At 38.1% G+C, this 26,091-nt stretch overlaps 2 protein-coding genes and 3 long non-coding RNA genes across 5 annotated transcripts; 2 read left to right on the top strand and 3 right to left on the bottom strand.

Moving 5' to 3' along the window:
- The first annotated feature begins 161 nt into the window (after positions 1 to 161).
- On the top strand, positions 162 to 4,478 carry LOC149393392 (uncharacterized). Its single transcript, XM_089618011.1, has 3 exons — positions 162 to 243; positions 287 to 344; positions 3,920 to 4,478. The coding sequence occupies exons 1-3, from the start codon at positions 162 to 164 to the stop codon at positions 4,476 to 4,478; spliced, it is 699 nt and encodes a 232-aa protein (XP_089474137.1).
- Positions 4,479 to 4,604: 126 nt separating this feature from the next.
- LOC149393391 (uncharacterized) lies at positions 4,605 to 5,885 on the top strand. The gene is made up of 4 exons (XR_016299886.1): positions 4,605 to 4,667; positions 4,782 to 4,856; positions 5,217 to 5,274; positions 5,782 to 5,885. It is a non-coding gene; the product is annotated as an uncharacterized LOC149393391 (long non-coding RNA).
- A 12,765-nt stretch (positions 5,886 to 18,650) lies between these two features.
- Positions 18,651 to 19,252, bottom strand: LOC149393390 (uncharacterized). Its single transcript, XR_016299885.1, has 2 exons — positions 19,154 to 19,252; positions 18,651 to 19,078 (listed from the first exon to the last, which is right to left on the bottom strand). It is a non-coding gene; the product is annotated as an uncharacterized LOC149393390 (long non-coding RNA).
- A 1,856-nt stretch (positions 19,253 to 21,108) lies between these two features.
- On the bottom strand, positions 21,109 to 22,087 carry LOC149393389 (uncharacterized). Its single transcript, XM_089618010.1, has 2 exons — positions 21,986 to 22,087; positions 21,109 to 21,790 (listed from the first exon to the last, which is right to left on the bottom strand). Exon 2 carries the CDS (start codon positions 21,490 to 21,492, stop codon positions 21,109 to 21,111), a length of 384 nt encoding a protein of 127 aa, XP_089474136.1. The 5' UTR covers positions 21,493 to 21,790; positions 21,986 to 22,087.
- Positions 22,088 to 22,907: 820 nt separating this feature from the next.
- LOC149393388 (uncharacterized) lies at positions 22,908 to 23,506 on the bottom strand. The gene is made up of 3 exons (XR_016299887.1): positions 23,426 to 23,506; positions 23,281 to 23,352; positions 22,908 to 23,086 (listed from the first exon to the last, which is right to left on the bottom strand). It is a non-coding gene; the product is annotated as an uncharacterized LOC149393388 (long non-coding RNA).
- Positions 23,507 to 26,091: the final 2,585 nt, after the last annotated feature.

Genomic DNA, 26,091 nt, shown 5'->3' with positions numbered 1-26,091 from the left:
AACGTGTACACCCATCTTCAAGTCATCATGGTCATCTGAAAAATAAAAAACCCAAAACTGATAATATTAAGATTCATAAGACAACAAATGCTGAAATTTCAAATCCTGAACCTTCTACTTCATCACGTCGCAACCTAAGAAGACTATCGTTAATATCTAATATGCAAATAGTATCACCAGAAACACCACCACGACCAAAAACATCACCATCATGGAACACATTGTACTTAGATTTGGGCGACTGTAAATATTGTTGTGAATATTGTGGTGTTTTTTTTTGGTACAGTGAAAGCTCAAATGATAGTGGTTCACCAAAAAACAATTTATGCTGCCATAACGGTAAAGTGAAATTACCTTTATTGAGAGAGAGAGTCCTCCTATATTAGATAATTTACTCAACTTTCATGGTGGACCAGAGAGTGTATATTACAGAAAAAATATACGTACGCTGAACTCAATGTTGGCTTTTACATCTTTTGGAGCAAATATAGATTAAAAAATAAATACTTCTCATGGTCCATATGTTTTCAAAATAAGTGGCCAAGTACATCATCTATTAGGATCTCTACTACCTACTGACGATATGCCTCCAAGATTTGCACAACTATATATACATGACACTGATAACGAAATTCAAAATAGATTATCAACATTTTCGTTCGACGACTCTTCAAGACTTATCACTGAATCTATTATTAGAAAATTGGTTAATATGTTAGACGAAACAAATATATTAGTTAAAACTTTTAGAATGATAAGAGATAGATACAATGAATCAAATATTCCATGTGTGAAACTTCGACTTCTCGGTCGAAGGAATTCAGACTCTAATCAATATGATTTACCAACAACAAATGACATCGGTGGATTAATAGTTGGTGATATTGGAGAATATGAAAAAGGAAAGGATATAATTGTAGAAACAAAAATCGAATGATTTACAAAGAATTACTAAATTACATCCGTCATATATGTCGTTGCAATACCCATTATTATTTCCATACGGTGAAGACGGATTTAGACCAGATTTAAAATTGAATACTAATCATTTACAAAAGCAACCGTTACGGAAAAGAATTCCAATGAGAGCTCTTTATTGCTATCAATTACAACAACGCTCAAACTTAAACATTCCTCTACTTAGAAGTGGTCGATTATTTCAGCAATATTTAGTAGATGCATACGCCGCTGTAGAAGAAGACCGATTAGATTTTGTTAGAAAAAATCAAAAAACTTTGAGGTCGGAAATCTATCAAGGTATTCAAGATGCTATCAACAGAGGAGATACTGATGCAAATACTATAGGGAAAAAAATCATTCTTCCATCAAGCCATACTGGAAGCCCTAGATATATGATACAAAATTATCAAGATGCGATGGCCATTTGCAGAGAATATGGAAATCCCGATTTATTTGTAACTTTTACATGTAACCCAAAATGGCCAGAAATCACAAGAGCATTATCTATCATTCCTGGTCAAAGACCGGAAGATAGACCTGACATAATAACAAGAGTATTTAAAATGAAATTAGATCATATACTTACAACTATAAAATCGGGCAATATATTTGGACCAATAAAAGCTGATTTATATGTTGTGGAATTCCAAAAACGAGGACTACCACATTGCCATTTCTTATTCTGGTTACATACTGAAAATAAATTACACGACCCATCACAGATAGATAAAATAATTTCAGCAGAAATACCTGATCCTGATACTGATTTGTTAGCACATAATATAGTCACAGAATTTATGATACACGGGCCATGTGGCCTTGCTAAAACAAATGCCGCATGTATGAAAAATTCAGTATGTTCTAAAATGTTTCCCAAACAAATTAGAAACGAAACAACAATTGATGAAAATGAAATTATTAATTACAAACGTAGAAGCACAAATCTGTATTCAGAAAAAGAACATATCAAATTAGATAATAGATTTGTTGTCCCTTACAATAGAGAATTGTGTCTAAAATTTCATGCTCACATAAATACTGAAGTTTGCACTCAATCAATGCTTATAAAGTATCTATTCAAATATTTAACAAAAGGATCCGACCGTATAAGAGCTGTTTTTCAAGACAATATATGCTCAGACGATTTTACACAAATAAATAACACACAAGTAGATGAAATAAAAAATTATATTAATTGCCGTTACATCACGCCTTACAAAGCCATATGGAGATTATATGAATATCCTATACATCATAGAAGACCTTCTATTCAACGACTGTCAATTCATTTACCACATACACAAAATATTACATATCATTCAAACCAACGGCTTGAAAATATTTTACGCCAGCCTGGAATTCAAAAAACAACTTTAACTGAATGGATGGAAATAAATAAATTAAATGATGATGCTAAAGAGCTAACATATATACAATTTCCAAAGAAGTGGGTGTGGAATAACAAAGATAAAATATGGATTCCAAGACGTTTTGGTCACACAATTGGACGAACGTATTATATTCATCCAAATTCGGGAGAATTATATTATTTAAGATTACTTCTAAATCACAAAAAAGGTGCTACTAGCTTCGAATCTATACAAACAATTGACGGTATCAAATATCCAACATTTCAATCAACGTGTAATGCCCTAGGATTGCTAGGCGATGATAAAGAATGGAATGATTCAATTTTGGAAGCAGCATTTTTCTCAACATCAGACCAACTAAGACAATTATTTACTTTAATTCTATTATTTTGTAATGTAAATGATCCAATCAAATTATTTGAGAAACATTGGAAACTCATGACAGACGATATTGTATATAAAATTCGTAAATTATTCAGCAATAATAATTTTCAAATACCTGAACATGAATTATACGATTATGTATTATACGAATTAGAAAAAAATTTGAATATAAATTCATCGAGTTTGAAAAACTATAACTTACCATTACCAAAAGCCTCATTACTTGATGATTTAAATAATAAGCTTTTAAGAGATGAGTTGAATTATGATACAAAACAATTAAAAGAAGATAATATACAATTAGTTTCTCAATTAAATGAAGAGCAGAAAAACATATACGACAAAATTTTAAATTCAGTTGCAAACCATAGCCAAAAGTTATTTTTTATTTATGGACATGGCGGTACCGGGAAAACATATTTGTGGAACACTATAATTAGTAAGCTAAGATCAGATAATCGGATTGTTTTAGCTGTTGCATCATCTGGGATAGCATCCTTATTATTACCAAAGGGAAGAACAGCACATTCCAGGTTTAAAATACCGTTATCAGTAGATAAATTCTCTACATGTTACATAAAAAAACAGACACAATTAGCCAAATTAATTGAAAAAACATCTCTTATATTATGAGATGAAGCTCCAATGAATAACAAATATTGTTTTGAAGCTTTAGATAAATCATTACAGGATTTGAAAAATAATTATGACACACCATTTGGAGGAATGACTTTAGTATTAGGCGGCGACTTCCGTCAAATTTTACCTATAATAACATCTGGATCAAAAGAACATATCATTGATGCAACATTGACTAATTCTTATCTATGGCCACATTTTGATATATTAACTCTAACTCAAAATATGAGATTGACACGACACAATATATCAGAAGAAGAGAAAGCAAAAATTACAAAATTTTCCAGATGGATTTTAAACGTTGGTGACGGTACTGTGGAAGGAATCAAAGACTTGGAAAATGAAGATGCCACGTGGATTGAAATACCTGAAAATTTTATATTACATTATGATTCAAACCCAATTGAAACAATTTTTCAGCATGTATATAATAATTTCTTAATTAATTTTAATAATATTGAATATTTAAAACAACGGACAATTGTAGCCCCTAAAAATAAAACTGTAGATCAAATAAATAACTATATCTTATCGTTAGAGCCGACTGAGTCAAAAACTTATTATAGTTATGATACAATTTTGCCATCATATGGAAATATTGAAGAACTAAATCTTTTGTATCCAGAAGACTTTTTAAATACATTGAATTTCAATGGATTACCACCACATGAATTAAATATGAAAATAGGAACACCCATTATGTTATTACGAAATCTAAATCAATCTTTAGGATTATGTAATGGAACCAGACTATTGATCACACAATTGACAAATAGAATAATTGAAGGCCAAATCATTAATTCTGATAATTCAAATGAGAAAGTATATATCCCCAGAATAGAAATGACGATACATGAATCAAAATGGCCTTTTATTTTAAAAAGGAGACAATTCCCTATCAAAATTTCTTATGCAATGACAATAAATAAAAGTCAAGGACAATCTCTTGATAAAATTGGTTTATACATAGAAAATGAAATATTCACTCATGGTCAATTGTACGTAGCTTTGTCTAGAGTTAAATCACCAAATGGGTTGCATATACTAATTCATAAATCCATGAATAAATATCCAAATCATATAAAAAATATTGTATATAAAGAAATTTTGCACAATGCCAAATAGACACACACACACATTTGGATACGTATTACATTCCACATTTGGATACGTATTAGTTTTTTGTATTAAAAAAATAAAGGCAACACTGATCAAATTAATACGGCCATATGTTCATAGCTAGATTTCCAGAAGTGAGGTCAACATACAGTTTATCCGTGGCCGAATGAGAAGTCATGATCTGATAATGAAGATGTAAGTTTATAATATCATTTAAATATTTATATCTTAATTTTTTTCTTAAATGTTACAATAAAAAAAATTGAAGACAATTCATGACTGATATTCTAATTCTTGCCCAACTTGCAGAATAATGGTCAACCCGCCTGTAACAACATAGTGGTGCGGTGATAATACATTTCTACATAGCCTTCCAATACCATGGTACCATTTGGTCTTCATAAATATATAGTAAATTATTATTTTTATTCGAAAACAAAATCCTCTTCTATAGGTTTTTAATAGCTGAAACTCATTTATATGCTAAACAGTCAAATAAAAAATGACATTTGAGAAAACAAATGTAATTATATTTGCAACCATGTTTCGTGAAACTGCAAAAATTTTGATAAAAAATCATATAATGACGAGTATGATTAAAGATTTTGGAATCAATCACTTTAACATTGATACCAATCCTCTAAACCATACACTAGCCAAGTTACATGTTAAAAAATGTCTATATTTTTTTTAACCATTACCAATCAATATATTAATATACATATATGTGTTTTTTAATTGCAGTATTGCGACAGAAATAAGATCAACATATTAAAAGTTGCACTTTAGAAGCTCCAATAAGGTAAATTAATGTATATTGGCTATCTTCTATAGAATTTTATATCTTTTTATTATTATTATTATTATAAACACATAGTTACAGTTATATAATTAATTTTCAGGTAAATATACTATGTATGACTTAGTATAGTTAAAACACCGAAAACTCGGAGATTAAGAATTACATACTTTTTTTTGTCTCTCTCTCTCTATATATATATATATATATATATATATATATATATATATATATTGTCTTTGCAACATGCTCGGTCTTTATGTTCTTATATATGATTACTACTAGAAATTTTATTGTCTCTGTTTATTAGTTTTTACAAAATTCATTGTGTTACAAAAATTATATAGTTCTATATCATTGCATTGGTCATAACAATTATATAGTTGAATATATACGGTACGTGATAATACGTCGGAAATATTTTTATTCTACTTATTTCTCCATACAAAACATACATTTTTATGTATTTTGAATTTTCATCGGCAATATATAATATGCATTTATTTATAGGTGAAGTATGGCTCATCATATAATGACATGAAGTACGTGATATACTTGCCGTGACTTTTTACGACAGTGGAATTGCTCTTCTTCAACTAAAAATATTACATATGTATGTGTGTGTGTATATATATAGTGTGTGTGTTTGGATACATATACATACCAAACACATATAAATACATTTGTCTACATATTTTTGTAATATTAATTCATAAGCAAGCGATCCAAGAATTATCATCTACAATAAGACTTATTTCCCTTCAACCTAAATTAAGTCGAATAAGAAACAGCTAATAAATTTCTATTATGGAATATAAAATTATCACCGACGATAACCCGCAACAACGCGCGGGCATCTAACTCGTTTAATACTAAAGTGAAGCGATAGAATAAATTTCTTACAGAAATGTCATTCTTTCTTTTTTCTTTTAATTTTTCCTTTTGTTTTCCTTTCTTTCTGTCACTTCTTCTCTTTCAACTTCGAATATATCTCATAAATGAGACCCCATGAATCAAACAAACAAATAAAATAAAATAAAAAGAGAAGAGAGTTAATCCGAACTCGTCGGAACTTTTGATCCCATCTTCGGCGACAGCTTTCGTCAGCGAGATATCACTGGTGCCTCAAACACTGGATCCACAACAATTTTGGTCTTGGCCAGGTCGACGACGTTGAGGATATAATCAACACCGAGGGAGCGAGGAGAGTCCATTACTGAGAGACGACCTTGTTGTTCAGAGAAGTGATTGCGGACTTCGTGAGCGTGTCGCGGTCAAAGAGCTCGACAGGGACGGCCATGGTGGTGTGGACATCAACGGCCTTCACAAAGACTCTGTATAAGGCATCGGAGGTCAAGTTCCAGATCTCTTTGCTGGCGTGAAGACACGAGTCTAGGTTCGGGATCGTCGTTGCTCTTTGCAAACGCATGCATCACCATTGCTGGCGCTTATTCGTAAAAGGCTTGCATCTTTTTTTCTTTGTTTTTTTGCTAAAAAAAATCCAAATCGAAGCCCCTAATAGTTCATCATCATCATCAATTTCGCTGGTCAAGATCGGAGTTTGAGAGAGAGGTAGAGTAATATGGCGGCCGAAGGAAAGGCGTGGATGGCTCACTCGGCGATGGTTGTGATTCAGCTCTTCAATGGAGGGTATCATGTAATTACCAAAGTAACTTCATTGTCACTGGGAACATGACCCAACCGTCGTACAACAACAAAACCATTGTTATAGCATCTCTAATTAAGGAAACATTGGGAATAACAACAAGCTTATTGTGGAAAATTTAGCATAGTGGTATTCATCTTTTCAAACATGAAACAAAACTTGATGGTTACAGTTTTGATGGTTGTTGGTGCCACTTTTCTCTCCCTGCAACTTTGTAATTTTTTGTTGGTTTTCTGGTTTGGCCGCGATGCCTAATATATATGTACTAATGGCGTTCCTTCAACTACGTATTGAATTTTACATGATGAAATAAGAGGTTACACATTTGAGGATGTGTTGGTTTATTCTCTTATATGAATTGCTGGTAAAACTTGGGATTTATATTGTTAATCAAATCTTGTGTTGTCTTCTTAGGATCCGTGTGTATTGCAGGTTTTAGATTTAGAAAAAATGTAACAAATAACCATTTTTTGACAAATCTATCACGAAATTCTTTAATTTTGTGACTGATCTGTCACGAAATCTTATCAATTTTTCACGAATTTTAATTACGTGACCGTTTTGTAAAATGATGTGAGTATTTGATACTCCAAAAAAATGGGAAAAAAAAGAGAGAAATATGAAGTTGTTTGTTATTGAAGCTTTTAAATCTAATATCAACATGAATTTTGTGCACACCACATTTAGAAATCATGTATATTACGTATTGAATGACATAAAACAGTGCTTTTCGGTGCCATTATACAAAGGTTTAGAATCACCAAAAATTAGAATATATATCCATCACCCAAAACATAATGCTCATCAAAATCTACATTCATCAATCAAAATCTAATCGCATTGCAAAATACAACCAACAAAATTAACAAAGAACCACAAAATTTCTGGTTCAAACTTCCGCCAAAAAGAGGCAACCCGCCCAGGGCCTACCAAAAAGGGCGACTTACTCAGCAACGTGCTCAGCAGCCTGCCAAAAAAGGGCAACTTGCTCCGCAGCCCGCCAAGAAGAGGCAACCCGCCCAACGGCTTGCGAAAAACGGGCGACTTGTTCAGAGACTTGCTCAGAAGCCCGCCAAAAAGAGGCAACCCGCCCAGAGGCCTACCAAAAAGGGAGACTTACTCAGCGACTTGCTTAGCAGCCCGCCAAAAAGAGGCAACCCGTCCAGCGGCCTGCCAAAAAAGGGCGACTAGCTTAGCAGCCCGCCGAAAAGAGGTAACCCGCCCAGGGCATGCCAAAAAGGGCGACTTACTCAACGACTTGCTCAGCAACCTACAAAAAAGAGGCAACTGCTCAGCAGCCTATCAAAAAGGGTGACCTGCTCAACGACCTGCCTAGCGGCCTGCCAAAAAAGGGCGACCCGCTCTGGCTTCTACGCAAGCAACCAGGACCCGGACCTCAAACAATAAAGAAAGACCCCTAGTAGATGATGAATCTACCCCCACTCTCAAGACAACACTATAAATACCCTCATCTCCAACATTTGGAGATAAGTTTCTCATAACTTAAAAACCTCTGCTTCTCTATCATCTGAGACTCTCTCTCTCTCTAGAATTCTGAAGCATACCACTTAGTCCCCCGCCGGAAGAAACCCCTCCACGCCTCTCTAGCTCACGTTTCTCTCTTTTTCAGGTGAAGAGCGACCGGAAACTCTTTCCGACACGGCGGATGCGACAAGTGTTGAGACAACTTCCCCGTTCAACCACCGCGCGGTCATAGGGTCTGGTCCTAGACCGATCCGCAGACCAAGTTTTAGTGTTGATCCGCTGTGATTCAGCTCTTCAATGGAGGGTATCATGTAATTACCAAAGTAACTTCATTGTCACTGGGAACATGACCCAACCGTCGTACAACAACAAAACCATTGTTATAGCATCTCTAATTAAGGAAACATTGGGAATAACAACAAGCTTATTGTGGAAAATTTAGCATAGTGGTATTCATCTTTTCAAACATGAAACAAAACTTGATGGTTACAGTTTTGATGGTTGTTGGTGCCACTTTTCTCTCCCTGCAACTTTGTAATTTTTTGTTGGTTTTCTGGTTTGGCCGCGATGCCTAATATATATGTACTAATGGCGTTCCTTCAATTACGTATTGAATTTTACATGATGAAATAAGAGGTTACACATTTGAGGATGTGTTGGTTTATTCTCTTATATGAATTGCTGGTAAAACTTGGGATTTATATTGTTAATCAAATCTTGTGTTGTCTTCTTAGGATCTGTGTGTATTGCAGGTTTTAGATTTAGAAAAAATGTAACAAATAACAGGTTTTTGACAAATCTATCACGAAATTCTTTAATTTTGTGACTGATCTGTCACGAAATCTTATCAATTTTTCACGAATTTTAATTACGTGACCGTTTTGTAAAATTATGTGAGTATTTGATACTCCAAAAAAATGGGAAAAAAAAGAGAGAAATATGAAGTTGTTTGTTATTGAAGCTTTTAAATCTAATATCAACATGAATTTTGTGCACACCACATTTAGAAATCATGTATATTATGTATTGAATGACATAAAACAGTGCTTTTCGGTGCCATTATACAAAGGTTTAGAATCACCAAAAATTAGAATATATATCCATCACCCAAAACATAATGCTCATCAAAATCTACATTCATCAATCAAAATCTAATCGCATTGCAAAATACAACCAACAAAATTAACAAAGAACCACAAAATTTCTGGTTCAAACTTCCGCCAAAAAGAGGCAACCCGCCCAGGGCCTACCAAAAAGGGCGACTTACTCAGCAACGTGCTCAGCAGCCTGCCAAAAAAGGGCAACTTGCTCCGCAGCCCGCCAAGAAGAGGCAACCCGCCCAACGGCTTGCGAAAAACGGGCGACTTGTTCAGAGACTTGCTCAGAAGCCCGCCAAAAAGAGGCAACCCGCCCAGAGGCCTACCAAAAAGGGAGACTTACTCAGCGACTTGCTTAGCAGCCCGCCAAAAAGAGGCAACCCGTCCAGCGGCCTGCCAAAAAAGGGCGACTAGCTTAGCAGCCCGCCGAAAAGAGGTAACCCGCCCAGGGCATGCCAAAAAGGGCGACTTACTCAACGACTTGCTCAGCAACCTACAAAAAAGAGGCAACTGCTCAGCAGCCTATCAAAAAGGGTGACCTGCTCAACGACCTGCCTAGCGGCCTGCCAAAAAAGGGCGACCCGCTCTGGCTTCTACGCAAGCAACCAGGACCCGGACCTCAAACAATAAAGAAAGACCCCTAGTAGATGATGAATCTACCCCCACTCTCAAGACAACACTATAAATACCCTCATCTCCAACATTTGGAGATAAGTTTCTCATAACTTAAAAACCTCTGCTTCTCTATCATCTGAGACTCTCTCTCTCTCTAGAATTCTGAAGCATACCACTTAGTCCCCCGCCGGAAGAAACCCCTCCACGCCTCTCTAGCTCACGTTTCTCTCTTTTTCAGGTGAAGAGCGACCGGAAACTCTTTCCGACACGGCGGAGGCGACAAGTGTTGAGACAACTTCCCCGTTCAACCACCGCGCGGTCATAGGGTCTGGTCCTAGACCGATCCGCAGACCAAGTTTTAGTGTTGATCCGCTGTGATTCAGCTCTTCAATGGAGGGTATCATGTAATTACCAAAGTAACTTCATTGTCACTGGGAACATGACTCAACCGTCGTACAACAACAAAACCATTGTTATAGCATCTCTAATTAAGGAAACATTGGGAATAACAACAAGCTTATTGTGGAAAATTTAGCATAGTGGTATTCATCTTTTCAAACATGAAACAAAACTTGATGGTTACAGTTTTGATGGTTGTTGGTGCCACTTTTCTCTCCCTGCAACTTTGTAATTTTTTGTTGGTTTTCTGGTTTGGCCGCGATGCCTAATATATATGTACTAATGGCGTTCCTTCAACTACGTATTGAATTTTACATGATGAAATAAGAGGTTACACATTTGAGGATGTGTTGGTTTATTCTCTTATATGAATTGCTGGTAAAACTTGGGATTTATATTGTTAATCAAATCTTGTGTTGTCTTCTTAGGATCTGTGTGTATTGCAGGTTTTAGATTTAGAAAAAATGTAACAAAATAACCATTTTTTGACAAATCTATCACGAAATTCTTTAATTTTGTGACTGATCTGTCACGAAATCTTATCAATTTTTCACGAATTTTAATTACGTGACCGTTTTGTAAAATTATGTGAGTATTGATACTCCAAAAAATGGGAAAAAAAAGAGAGAAATATGAAGTTGTTTGTTATTGAAGCTTTTAAATCTAATATCAATATGAATTTTGTGCACACCACATTTAGAAATCATGTATATTATGTATTGAATGACATAAAACAGTGCTTTTCGGTGCCATTATACAAAGGTTTAGAATCACCAAAAATTAGAATATATATCCATCACCCAAAACATAATGCTCATCAAAATCTACATTCATCAATCAAAATCTAATCGCATTGCAAAATACAACCAACAAAATTAACAAAGAACCACAAAATTTCTGGTTCAAACTTCCGCCAAAAAGAGGCAACCCGCCCAGGGCCTACCAAAAAGGGCGACTTACTCAGCAACGTGCTCAGCAGCCTGCCAAAAAAGGGCAACTTGCTCCGCAGCCCGCCAAGAAGAGGCAACCCGCCCAACGGCTTGCGAAAAACGGGCGACTTGTTCAGTGACTTGCTCAGAAGCCCGCCAAAAAGAGGCAACCCGCCCAGAGGCCTACCAAAAAGGGAGACTTACTCAGCGACTTGCTTAGCAGCCCGCCAAAAAGAGGCAACCCGTCCAGCGGCCTGCCAAAAAAGGGCGACTAGCTTAGCAGCCCGCCGAAAAGAGGTAACCCGCCCAGGGCATGCCAAAAAGGGCGACTTACTCAACGACTTGCTCAGCAACCTACAAAAAAGAGGCAACTGCTCAGCAGCCTATCAAAAAGGGTGACCTGCTCAACGACCTGCCTAGCGGCCTGCCAAAAAAGGGCGACCCGCTCTGGCTTCTACGCAAGCAACCAGGACCCGGACCTCAAACAATAAAGAAAGACCCCTAGTAGATGATGAATCTACCCCCACTCTCAAGACAACACTATAAATACCCTCATCTCCAACATTTGGAGATAAGTTTCTCATAACTTAAAAACCTCTGCTTCTCTATCATCTGAGACTCTCTCTCTCTCTAGAATTCTGAAGCATACCACTTAGTCCCCCGCCGGAAGAAACCCCTCCACGCCTCTCTAGCTCACGTTTCTCTCTTTTTCAGGTGAAGAGCGACCGGAAACTCTTTCCGACATGGCGGAGGCGACAAGTGTTGAGACAACTTCCCCGTTCAACCACCGCGCGGTCATAGGGTCTGGTCCTAGACCGATCCGCAGACCAAGTTTTAGTGTTGATCCACTTTCAGGTATTAACAAGAAGTAAAGAAAATCACTCTTTTTGACCCCCTTTCATTAATTTTTTATCACTCAATACAGTGAAAAATTGAAGTATCTGAGAGCGATATTACCTTGAAAAATTGAAGACGAACCCAGAGGGAATCTTTTGACTGACTTCAACAGTTTGGTGCGAAGAGAAAAACCTAAACCATGTGAATCGGAATACGAAGGTTCAATACCAACAACATTCATGGGAAATCGTTAAAGCCTTGCTGGATCATCATAACAAAAAAAAATCGATGACAAGTCTTGCGTTACAAACAGAGAAATCTAAAGAAATTAATTTTTCAATCATACGCAAAGTCCACAAAATATAAATTATTCTGAAACAGCCCAATAATCAACAAGAATTTCAAGACAAAAAATTTAGAAAATTTAATTTCTCAAACCGTAATCTTCAATTCTAAAAATTTGGAAATAACAAAGAAGAATCGAGGTTTCCTTGACATCAAATCGGACAAATAACTCCAGCGACCTTCTTTCTCTTGACCGACCCTTCTCCTTTGAGTGGCACGCGCAATTTTAGAGGATCACTATCCTCATCGGCGCCTTCCTCTGCTTCGCTCCTTGCTGCGCGCTCAACCAACCCCATCGGAGCCTCTTCTTCTCCTCAGCGTATTCGCTTTCTCTTTGCGATTTCTTTCTCAAGATTTTTCTTCTTCGTTTCTATTGACAAGGACAGAGAGAGAGAGATAATAAATGAAAGGGAAAAAGACTAGAAAATAGAAATAAAATGAATCAGGGTATAATAGACTTTGCATATGTCTATTGGTAACAAATGTGTAAAATTTTCACTTTAATTTATTTTTGTTAAGTGACATCAAATTAGTATTATAATTGTCAATATCCGTAAATAATACTGGAAAATATAATATTATTGTTGTGACAAATTTTTATAACTTTAAAGCATTATCTTCTAAATGATAAAATTGTTTTAGTATTTAATATTCAAAACTATAATTATAATATTTGTGAAAATAATAGGCTTGTCAATTAGTAATTACATTATTTAATGGGAAATTGACACACATAATACCAATTGAATGTCCCTTACCAAATATAGCCCAAAATGAAAAAATCGACACAAGTAGTACTTTTGGTAAGTGAGAGAAATTAATTTTTCTCCATCTACCCTCACCCCTACCCTCCCTCATTTAGTTACGTTTTTTTTTCTAGCTGAGAACATAACCCAGGAGAAGAAGAAAAGAAAACAAAAAAGGAAAGAAAAAAATCGCGCGTCTTCAAGGACACCGGCTGAGAAAAGCTCGCCGGAGAAGAAGGAGAGAGAGACGGCGACGGAGAAGGTAATCTCGATTTTTAATTTCTCTTCCTCTATGGTTCGGATTTGAGGAAAAATGAAATTAGGGAAATTGACACACATAATACCAATTGAATGTCCCTTACCAAATATAGCCCAAAATGAAAAAATTCACAAGTAGTACTTTTGGTAGGTGAGAGAAATTAATTTTTCCCCATCTACCCTCACCCCTACCCTCCCTCATTTAGTTACGTTTTTTTTCTGCTGAGAACATAACCCAGGAGAAGAAGAAAAGAAAACAAAAAAGGAAAGAAAAAAATCGCGCGTCTTGAAGGACACCGGCTGAGAAGAGCTCGCCGGAGAAGAAGGAGAGAGAGACGGCGACGGAGAAGGTAATCTCGATTTTTAATTTCTCTTCCTCTATGGTTCGGATTTGAGGAAAAATGAAATTAGGGTTTTGAATTGGGATTTTCTGATTTCGTGGGTATGAGTTTGAGAGTTTGATTTCGATGATGACATAAATGAGTTTTTTTATTTATGTTCGTGTTTGATGCCTTGTTTATTGGTTGGGCTCGGATTCTATTTGGTTCTGAAATTGTTTCTTCTGGCCGAGTGTAATTTCGGCATTTTGACGTTGTTGATGTTCTGGTTGTTTATCATGGTTAAGGAAATTCCTTTGGAAGATGTCTGAGAATCACGTGATAGGTTTGAGTCTGGAAATTGATTTGGACGAGTTTGGGTTTGATTTTTGGGTCTTGGCCGTGTGATGATAGATTTAATTGTGATGTTGAATTGTTGATGATTCGAGACTGTTGGTGCTGTGTATTGGCTGAAATTGTTAAGCGTTTATTGTGCTTTGGACTGAAATGATGTGAAGCTGTTTTTTGTGTGTGTGTGCGTGTGTGTGTTTTTTTTTTAATTCAGTGTCATAACATCTTGCATTGTATCATAAAATATAATATAACTAAGATAGTGATGTTTGCAGAGTGGGAGGTTTGGGAAGCTGAACAAAAGAGTGACTTTTCCAGAGAGTTTGGATCTTAGTGCTTATACGAACGAGGGAGGAGAGAGTGGGGACGATGATGATGTGTACAAGCTCTATGCAGTTGTTGTCCACGTGGACATGCTTAATGCATCGTTCTTCGGCCACTATATCTGCTATGTAAAGGACTTCTCCGGAAACTGGTATAGACTTGACGATTGCAAGGTAACCACCACAAACTGTCATCTCATCCCTCTGCCAGATCTTATGATTGGCCTTTGACAAAATCTTTTTTTTATGAATATATACTGTTGTGTGTGTGTTTTAGGTCGCCAAAGTTGAATTGGAAGAGGTGCTTTCTCAGGGAGCATATATGCTTTTCTACAGCCGGTATGTTCATATTAGTCAATTTCTTCTACCTTTTTAAGGTTATGATAGAGAATCAAATGATAAAATTAATGAAAAAATGATATAATTTAACCATTTTGAAGACGTCCCTTTCCACCTCAAAGATCTGTGGGACAATATTTTGAGGAGCATTGGGTTTTGTCCGCGTGCGATCTAGTTTGTATTTTGCTTCGTTCTAGATGAAGCTTCCCCTCTTTTTATAAACTTTTTCGATTTCTTTTGAGAAAAAGGTATTCAACAATGTAGTTAAATTTTGACACTCTATATCAGGGTATCTACTCTATAAATTTTGTCACGAAGTGAATCCAGTTTGTGACACTTCCAGGTTTTTCCAGGGTGTCACGAACTGGATTCACTTCATGACACTAGTGTCACGAACTGGATTCACTTCGTGACACTAGTGTCACGAACTGGATGTTTTTCCATGTTAATAACCGTCTTTTAATACTCATTTCTAATACTGAGTGAACGTATACAGGTATGGCGGAAATATGTTTATATGCTAAGCATAGCGGGAAGTGGGTAAAACCGGGCGTATATCAAGAGGGTGGTACTCTTACGCTTTTACTTCCTACCAAATTGAATTACCAAAGTTTGATGCAAACATTGTATGCTCGGTTGAACGTGACCCCTGCAACGCATTCAATCAACGTCAAACATGAAGCTGACGGGCTTGTACCGCCAACCATAGACGACGACGAAAGTTTGCGATGTTATTTGTACTTGAGGAAGAACGAACCGAACCGGACGAAGTTGAATCTTGTACTTGAGATTAGTCCGGAGGCATTTCAGGATAAAAAAGCGGATGACGCATCTTCTCCACGGGTTGGATTTACTCCAACAACAAACACAAGCGAGAGTGGATTTGGTTGCAATCGAAGCAGGATCATTCCAAACATGCCGAGTCCTATATCCGAGGCACGTGAATGGGACGTACCAAGTCCGGAGGCTTTCGACAATGATACTGTTGGGTTGGATGACATGAATACTGTTAGCCAGGCAACACCCCAACCCAGAAGGTCTCCACCACCAGTTATTTTGTCGATAGAGGCTCCACCACAGACTCAACACCAGGAAGAGCCTCCTCTTCCACCACAGCCGCCAACTCGATCACAAAGAAAAGAGAATGTATCGAGCCAAGAGAATGGGGGGTGTTCGGTTATGGCTCCCGAATCAAATACATGTGTCGAGAGTAACGATATTGAGGTGTTGGACATTTTATCTCCGGTAAGTGTTAAAAAAAAGGATTATATGCAAACAAAGCGGCGTTGTTGAAGCATTTACGGATGGATGCAATCAATAATCATTATCGGTTCAAAACGAAGAACTCATCTCCGCTCAAACTTCATGTCATTTGTGCGGGTAAAAATTGTGATTGGGCGGTCCGGGCAGTGAAGCTAAAGAACACGGATTGTTTTGAAATTAGAAGGTAAAATTTCACGACCTAAAAACTGATTTTATTTTAAATTTCATTTCTCTTCATAGATGAATCAGTCCGTGACAGATCTATCACGACGTGAATCCACTCCTGACACGAGTGGATGTACTTCGTGACAGATATGTCAGGAAATGTATGCCCTTTTAATTTTAAATTGTTTTTTATCGTGTGTATGTGTTTATGGTTCAAGATATGATCCAAAACACACTTGTTCTATGGAGGAAAGACAAAAAGGGCAACCGCAAGCTACAGCAGAGTTGGTTGGAGAGAGGGTGAAACACAAATTTATTGATCCAACTGTACATAGTTGTACCCCAAAGGAGATTCAGAGTTACATGCGAACAGAGGTTGGAGTCAATATTTCATACAGAAAAGCATGGAGGGCAAAAGAATGTGCAATACAATCCTTGTATGGGGCTGATGATGAGTCATATGCCTCTCTTGCAAAATACAAGTACATGTTAGAGCAAAAGAATTCAGGTTCTCTCATCGACCTAAAAACTGACCGTCATAAATATTTCATGTACTTTTTCGTTTCTTTGGCTCCGTTCAGAGAGGGATGGAAGTATTGTCGGCCTGTTGTAATTGTTGATGCAACCTTCTTGACAAACTATCACAAGGGCAGCATGTTTACGGCTTCCGCGATTGACGCAAATGAGCAAATATTCCCGCTTGCCTATGGTATTGGTGAGTCCGAAACTTCCAAGTCCTGGTTTTATTTCTTCAACAAACTTAAGGAAGCATTGGGGGAGAGGGATAACATGGTCATCGTATCCGACCGAAACACCGGAATCATTAACGCCGCGAAGAAAGTTTTTCCAAGAGCAGAACATGGTTTTTGCGCATACCACGTGAAGAATAACGTCAAGGCAAAATTCAAAAAACTTGGCAAGGAATTCAATTGGAAGTTCTACGGTGCAGCAAAAGCGTATACTATATTTGAATATCAAAAGTTCATGCGCATGTTGGACAAGGAAGACCCGTTGATACGTCCGTACCTTGTCAACGAAGTAGGAAATGAGAAGTGCGCACGTTGTTTTTTCAAGACATCAAGGTATACGATCATAACTTCAAACAACGCAGAGTCTTTGAATGCGTTAACTGTTAAAGCAAGATCATTTCCAATAGTGAAGTGCCTTGATTGGTTGAGGGAGAGAATGCAAGTTTGGTTCTACCAACGACGAGAAAAGGCGGCATCAACTCAAAGTGTGTTGTCAATGGAATATCATACCGAAATGTTAAAAAAACTTGCTGTCTCGGCCCAAATGCAGGTTATAGTGTGTTTTTAATTTTTAAATTCTGTCACGAAATGACCCGAGTCCGTGACACTTGTGTCACAGAGTGACTTTAGTCCGTGACACATGTGTCACGGAGTGAATCCACTTCGTGACACAAGTGTCACGGACTCGGGTCATTTCGTGACACATGTGTCACGGACTGAGTGGTTATGTTTAAACTTTTTTTTGCTTATGTTTTAGGTCCGGCCTTCTGCAGTATACGAATTCGACGTTTTAGACACAGAAGGAACATCATGGGCAGTGAACTTGATTGATAAGACGTGCTCGTGTCGAGAATTTCAAACTGATCTATTTGTATGTGTCCATGCCATTGCGGGTTGTCGCTTACGCAACCTACCAGTTGAGAGCTATTGTGTAGAGTACTACATGACCGAGTATTGGAAATTGGCGTATGCAGGGGTTATTCATCCTCAAGGAAGTGAATCGTCATGGACTTTTCCCGACGAAATCGAGCAGATCAAAGTAAATCCGCCTAACTTCTTAGGTCGTCCGGCGGGTAGACCTAAGAAGAGAAGGATTCCCTCTCTTGGAGAATCTGATGCCCCGCTTCGTAAATATTCCCGTTGTGGAGGTGTAGGTCACAATAGAGCTACGTGTCGCAACCCAATTCCACCGGAAATGAGGGCTCCGGGGATGGGACATTGGGTTGGTTTGTAATTCGACACGTTTTATCATTGAATATCTAGAACTTCCTTGGTGTTTTGCTATGTATTACATTTTGAATGTTTTGAAATTTATTGGTATTGAGTGTATTGTTAAGAATGGTTTATGAAACAATGTTATTGTTAAGACGTGAACACAGTCCGTGACACATGTGTCACGAAGTGATCTCATTCCGTGACACATCTGTCACGAAATGAGGTCAGTTTGTGATACATAAATTGATTTCGAAACAATACACACTTTTAAACTAAGAAATTGAAGTTCTAAGAATACATATATAAAGTTATAAACAATACATACACTTTTAAACTAAGAAATTGAAGTTCTAAGAATACATATATAAAGTTATAAACAATACATACACTTTTAAACTAAGAAATTGAAGTTCTAAGAATACATATATAAAGTTATAAACAATACATACACTTCTAAACTAAGAAATTGAAGTTCTAAGAATACATATATAAAGTTATAAACACATGCGTACAATCATAAACACATAATTTCAAGTTGCCTCAACATTGACATTTCCACGCGTGTGTAGTTTTAGCGCTCCGTGTCGGTATAATTCGGTGGTCATTTTCTGTCGATACATGATCATGTCCTCCTGTTTCAAATCAGACAATGGAAGGTCGTGCGCCAAAAACTCGGCAGTCTTGATCATAAACATGCCACAATCATTTCTGAGGGAACAAAAAACGCATGCTGTAATTGATATGTGTCATTAAGAATGTAAAATTAAGAATTAAAATATTTACCCATTGTCTTGTTGTGGCATTTGATCGTAGTGGACGACCTTGAATATGTCTTCATTGGAGAGTAGAACGCCGGCGACATGCAGAACATATGGCAAAATGGTGGCCAAGTTTCCCGCTTCAGTGTTAACGAGCATTTGGTGTCCACCGGTGGAACTCATGGAGTCGTACACCGTTATACACCTTGAACGCACGTTGACAACAAGAAGATACCAGTGTCCGCCATCTATTACAGGGATGAAGACATCATCGACCCCGTCCCATGGGTCCACCAGTTGCTCCGCTCCAGACTCTCCGGTAATGTGGTCGACGACACATTTTTTCAGTTTCTTCTTTAAGAATACACCCGGATCTTGACTAGCATTGAACTGAGTGTAACTATCTCGGAGATACTTAAAGAAGACCGTTGACATGATGGTGAAGGAGTGACGTAACAAACCCGCCTTTTTCTTCTTCCGGAGGTAGTACATCGCGACGTCCACATGCTGCACGACAAAAGATAAACATAAGCACTAAATACCTCAGTCCGTGACACAAGTGTCACGGAGTGACTTTAGTTCGTGACAGATGTGTCACAGAGTGGATTAACTTCGTGACAGATGTGTCACGGAGTCAATTCACTCCGTGACAGATGTGTCATGGAGTGAATTCACTCCGTGACAGATGTGTCACGGAGTCAATTCAATCCGTGACACATGTGTCACGGAGTGAATTCACTCCGTGACACGGATCTTGACTAGCATTGAACTAAGTGTAACTATCTCGGAGATACTTAAAGAAGACCGTGGACATGATGGTGAAGGAGTGACGTAACAAACCCGCCTTTTTCTTCTTCCGGAGGTAGTACATCGCGACGTCCACATGCTGCACGACAAAAGATAAACATAAGCACTAAATACCTCAGTCCGTGACACAAGTGTCACGGAGTGACTTTAGTTCGTGACAGATGTGTCACGGAGTGGATTCACTCCGTGACACATCTGTCACGGAGTCAATTCACTCCGTGACACATCTGTCACGGAGTGAATTGACTCCGTGACACATCTGTCACGAAGTGAGCTGCAAAACAAGACATATTTTAAAAATTACTGACACACATTAATACTTGATCAGACAACCAGCCGTCCTCGTGCCACATGCTGTAGAAGAAGGTCTTCTGGTTGATAGCCATCTGTCCAAGTTCCATAGAAGGCGCTATGGTTTCTTCCTCCGGCTTATATTTTGGTTTGCCCTGAGATATGTTCTTGTGGCCCCTCTTCAAGCCGACTTGGAACCACAACTTCATGACGTCAACGTCATCCTGGTCCGGTCGTTTGGTTACCTCCGACAGCGGCAGTTCATCAGGAAGCACGTCCGGAGCATTCGTGAACCTCAGAAAAGGCAACGCCTTTTTGGAAGGAGTAAACCTATCGGGGCTGCGTCGTTGCCGGGTCAAATGTTTCTTGATAGGTGAGTCTTCAATAAGGATATGGGGATTCGGTGTCTTCAAGTCATATATCTATCCAACAAGAGAAATATAGTTCAAGTTTATTGTTGAGTTCAACCATAAAATAATATTTCATAACAATTATATGCTTATTTGAGTTCAAGTTTATTGTTGAGTTCAACCATAACAATTATATGCTTCTAAACGAGTCAAGAATTAAGTTCAACCATCAAATTAATGGAGGTACCTCTTGAACCCCCTGTGTCCCTAACAACTCATACTCTTCCATAGCCTCTGCATTCATTTGGGCTTCTAGACTGAGAGGCGAATCTTCATCACCCCAAGATTGTTGACCTTGTGTGTTTTCGACATCACTTTCGTCTTCCTGACCATTCAAAATCATTTAGTTCAACATGAGTGTAATCAAAATAACGAAATTCAGCGACTCCGTGACACTGTGTCACGCACTAAGTACACTCCGTGACACATCTGTCACGGAGTGAATCCACTCTTAAACAACAAAATAATATGTCTATTGCATATCTTGTACCTCTTGTTGACTGGTTTGCTTCTTTTTCCCTTTCTCGACTTCGTTTTTCTTCTTCTTTTGGTTGCCATCCTTCTTCTCCTCCTGTTTCTTGCTCTTCTTGGCGCCATCGTCCTTCTTATTCTTGTCGTCTTTGTCCTGCTTATTTTTCTTGTCCCCGTCATCGTCCTTTTTCTTCTTGTCCTCGTCGTCTTTCTTCTTCTTCTCGTCTTCGTCGTCTTTCTTCTTCTTCTCTTCTTCGTCTTTCTTCTTCTTCTCCTCGTCTTCCTCTTTCTTCTTCTTATCCTCTTCTTCTTTCTTCTTATCCTCTTCTTCTTCTCTCTGCTTCTTCTCTTCTTCTTCCCGCATTTTCTTCTCTTCTTCCTGCATTTTCTTCAGCTTCTCAACATATTCTTCTTCCTCTTTTTTTTTTCTTTTCTTTTTCCGCTCTCTTCTTCGCCATCTCTTCTTCCCACTTCTTCAATTTGGCCGCTTTCTTCTCCCGGCGCTTCTTTTCTAACTGTAACTCGTTTCTCCAATCGTAGTACTGATCTAGTTCATCAAGAGCCACTCTGTAGCTCTTCACCGCGTCCAAAATTTCTTTTTTGAACTTCCTGTAGTCGTGTTGCATATAGCGGAAACGCTCGTCGAGATTTCCAACTGAGTTTTCGAGAGAGTCGAGCCGGGACTGTCCATGACCAAAATAACAAAGTAAGCTGGCTGACGAGTAAATCCAGTACGTGACACATCTATCATGGAGTGAATCCACTCCGTGACACATCTGTCACGGAGTGGATCCACTCCGTGACAGATGTGTCACGGAGTGGATCCACTCCGTGACAGGATTCATTTAAATTAAAATAGAAACCCAAAATTGTGTTACCTCAACTGTCTGTGCTTGTGAATGGGACGGTTGTTGTGGTGGTTGTGGTGGTTGTGGTGGTGGTGTTTCTGGTTGTGGGGCGTCTTTTTTGGGTTTCTTCTCCGAGCGTTTGTCTACCCCCGCTGCAGTCGTAGAAGGGGTTGCAACGCTTGAAGAAGTGTCGCCGATTTCGTGAAATTCAACCTATACGTGGGACAAGTTAACAAATGAGTGTGATCAATATTAAGTATGAATTAACCTACAAATTTATTACCTCATTGAAGTTGATTCCTCTCATGGCGGCATCCTGAACAAGTCCGATAGACTTCCACCGACGCATTATTGGCCGAGCTGTGGTGGAGACTTTCTCACAAACCCCCATGTTCGTCAGGAAAGGAAGACACTCGTACCCCCAAACCTAAAGCGGCTCGACGAATCCGGGGAGATGGAGCTTCCTTTTTTTTTACCTTGCTCCATTGGCTCGCCACCCTTCTCCACAAACTTCCGGACTTCGCCGAGAAGGTAGTTCCACACCACGTTGCCCCATGGATGGCGACCGAATGTGTCCGTGTCCTCCACCGCCTTAATGAGCTCTACGCACGGTGTCCTGTTCTTCGCATCGTCCGCCAGGAGGACATTCAAGACGAAGTAAATTTTCAGGTAATTTACCTGAGCTTCTGTCGGCCAATCTACGCTCGCCTCCAAGAATTGGTTGACCAAGTTCCGACTCATAAACTTCCCCGGGAAGAATTTTTTGAAGAGGCTGTCATTAGAAACAACCCCCTCGAACTTGAATTCCTCGTAGTCATCGACGACTTTGAGGAATGTGATCTCCTGGAAGTCTTTCTTCGTGAACTCCCGGACTTGGCCTCCAATCTCAATCAGAAGCCTGTCAGTGGTTTCGCCCTCGAAGCTCCCGGTCCTCAACACCAAGTGGCTTATAATCGCCGATGACCGGACTATTTTGGGTTGCCCCACGAACTGCCCAAAACATGATTGGGCGAATCCAGCTTGAGTCTCGGCGCTGCGGCCGAGTAAGAGAGCGAGGAAATTTTCCAATCCCCCGTGGAAGTTAAAGGAAAATCCTTCAACGTTGGACTCCGGTATAAACCGTCTCCACTCCTACACATATGAGTCAATGACATTATTAGTGAAACCATTATGCTTGAGTTCGTGACAGATGTGTCACGGACTCACCCACTTCGTGACGGATGTGTCACGGACTCGCTGACTTCGTGACACATCTGTCACGAAGTCATCGACTCCGTGACACATCTGTCACGGAGTCAATTTCAAAATGAGTTTCTGACACTCACCTTTCGGGGAATAGCAGTTGTAGGACTCTCCAAGGCGGTCGCAACGCCCGATGACTCAGCCTTGTTTTTTGGCTATATCAAACACAAAACAAAATCAAATAGCTGCACATACATCTAATTAAGTCACTTCATTTTTATTCTATACCTTCTTTATCTTTGTTGGTGCGACGACGAACGCGTCGTCATCGTTGGAACGCTTGGACGGCGAAATTATTTTCCTTTTCGAAGCCGTCCTAGGACTTCTTCGGACACTTTTTGAGGCCTCCTCGACCTTGCTTCCTTTAGACTTTGTCATTGAATCTAAAACCTAAAACAAATCAAGTCACCAATTTTCAACAACTTCAAGACCAAATACACGCACACACACACACACTCGCCAAACCCTAACATTGTTCAATCAAATATATACACGAGCACGAAACACACACAAACACACACATTCTCGGCCAAACACAATACACACAAACACTCAAAGACAACACATTCTCGGCCAAACACAAATACACTCAAACACCCGAACACAAATACACTCAAACACCCAAACCCAAATACAATCAAACACCCAAATACAACACATTCTCGGCCAAACACAACAAACACTCGCCCAAACACCAAATACACTAAAACACCCAAAAAAAATTTGAGCCAAAAACCCTAAATCAACAAACACTCGGCCGAAATAAATGAAATAGAGATACCCATACCTTTTTGAGTAAATGAAATAGGGTTTTAACAAACACTCACCCGTATTTCTAGGGTTTTAAGAGACCGAAATAAATGAAATATGTGTCACGGAGTGAATCCACTTCGTGACACAAGTGTCACGGACTCGGGTCATTCCGTGACACACTCGCCCAAACACAAATACACACAAACACTCAAAGACAACACATTCTCGGCCAAACACAAATACACTCAAACACCCAAACACAAATACACTCAAACACCCAAACCCAAATACAATCAAACGCCCAAATACAACACATTCTGGGCCAAACACAACAAACACTCGCCTAAACACCAAATACACTAAAACACCCAAAAAAAATTTGAGCCAAAAACCCTAAATCAAAAAAATTTTGAGCCAAAAACCCTAAATCAACAAACACTCGGCCGAAATAAATGAAATAGAGATACCCATACCTTTTTGAGTAAATGAAATAGGGTTTTAACAAACACTCACCCGTATTACTAGGGTTTTAAGAGACCGAAATAAATGAAATAGAGATTTGAGTAAGCCGGCGGCCATGGGTATCGGAGTTCTAGCTTTCAAAATTGCATAAGTAATACCCATACCTTTTTTTGTTATGCCTTGCGACCTGGAACGACGATGGAGGATCACTGCTTCGCTAGAGAACGTGTGAGGGAGAGAGAGAGAACGTGCGGCCGATTTCTTTGAGCGAGAAAAAAAATGGGGGGATCGTGCGAGAGAGACAGAGAGAAGATTAGGGATTTTTTTTTTGGGAAAAAGATGAAGAATACCCGAGAATGGCCGATTTTTTTGAGCGAGAAAAAATGGAGGGATCGTGCGAGAGAGAAGATGAGGGGGTTTTTTTTTTGGGATAAAGATGACGAATACCAGGGAAATGCCGATGTTTTTGAGCTTGAAAAGAATTGAGGGATCGTGCGAGAGAGAGAGAGAGAGAGAGAGAGAGAGAGAGAGAGAGAGAGAGAGAGAGAGAGAGAGAGAGAGAGAGAGAAGATGAGGGGTTTTTTTTTTGGGAATAAGATGAAGAATACCCGGGAATGGGTTTGCATGCGTTCAAAAGATTTCTGAGGGTATACTTGTCTTTACACAATGGCTTAGGTATTACATGTGTAAGTTTTTTCATTTTGGGCTAAATATGGTAAGTGACAACAAGATGGTATTATTGCTGTCAAAACCCCTTATTTAATATCCCACCAGCTTTCTCTCATTCTTTTCCCCTTTCTTCGGTCTCTATGTCAATTAATAATTACGCTACTTTTTTAAAGGGACAGATAGACCAGTAGTCCAATAACCCATTATCCTTTTAAAAAATAGCCAAAATTATATTTTATTAAGAAAAGTAGTCCACCAGGTCGAAGTAAATTCAAATTAATTATTTTTTTAATAAAATAAAACTTTGGCTATAATGTTAAAAGAAGGGGATTGACTAGTTGCAACAAATTCTTTAAAAAAAAGTATTATTTGATTGTCTCTCTCGTCTCTATACGTGTGTGTGTGCGTGCACGTGTGTGTGCGCGCGCGTGTGTGTGAATTTGTTTAGTTTGGCACTACTTTTACTTTCATTAGAGCAACTTCAGCCTTTGCACCAAATTTGGTGTTGAAATCACACTATTTTTGTGTGTTTTTCGCATCAATTTTTTTTCCATCTCCAACCACAACACAAAATTTCACACTAAAACTACTATTTACATATATTATATTATCATAACTTAAATATCTCCTTATTCATAAATATATCTATAAGTAATTATAATGCTTATATTTTAATGAAATGATTAGAATTATTTATCACTTGCCAATATTTAACAAAATTAAAATGTAAAACTTTTTAAAATAATTATAATGCTTATATTTTAATTAAGTGATTAACATTTTTTATTACTTGCCAATATTTAACAAAACTTGTAATCTAAAATTTTTAAAATAATAAAATTCTGAAATCAATATTACATGTAAATCATTCTAACTTAAAAAAAAAAATTGAAAGATGGATCACAATATACTAATTATCAGAATTAGTATATTTATTACACAAGTGCTCAATTAATGCATTTCTAAGTTCAATATTAGCTTCTATATCTTTGATTTGTCTGCATCGAGCT

Source organism: Urtica dioica, chromosome 6 (assembly GCF_054948205.1).
Source record: "Urtica dioica subsp. dioica isolate 48M chromosome 6, U.dioica_male_clone48M_v1_H2, whole genome shotgun sequence".
NCBI lineage: Eukaryota > Viridiplantae > Streptophyta > Magnoliopsida > Rosales > Urticaceae > Urtica > Urtica dioica.
Note: the sequence above shows the minus strand (reverse complement) of the source record. Positions and strands in the feature narration are given on the sequence as shown.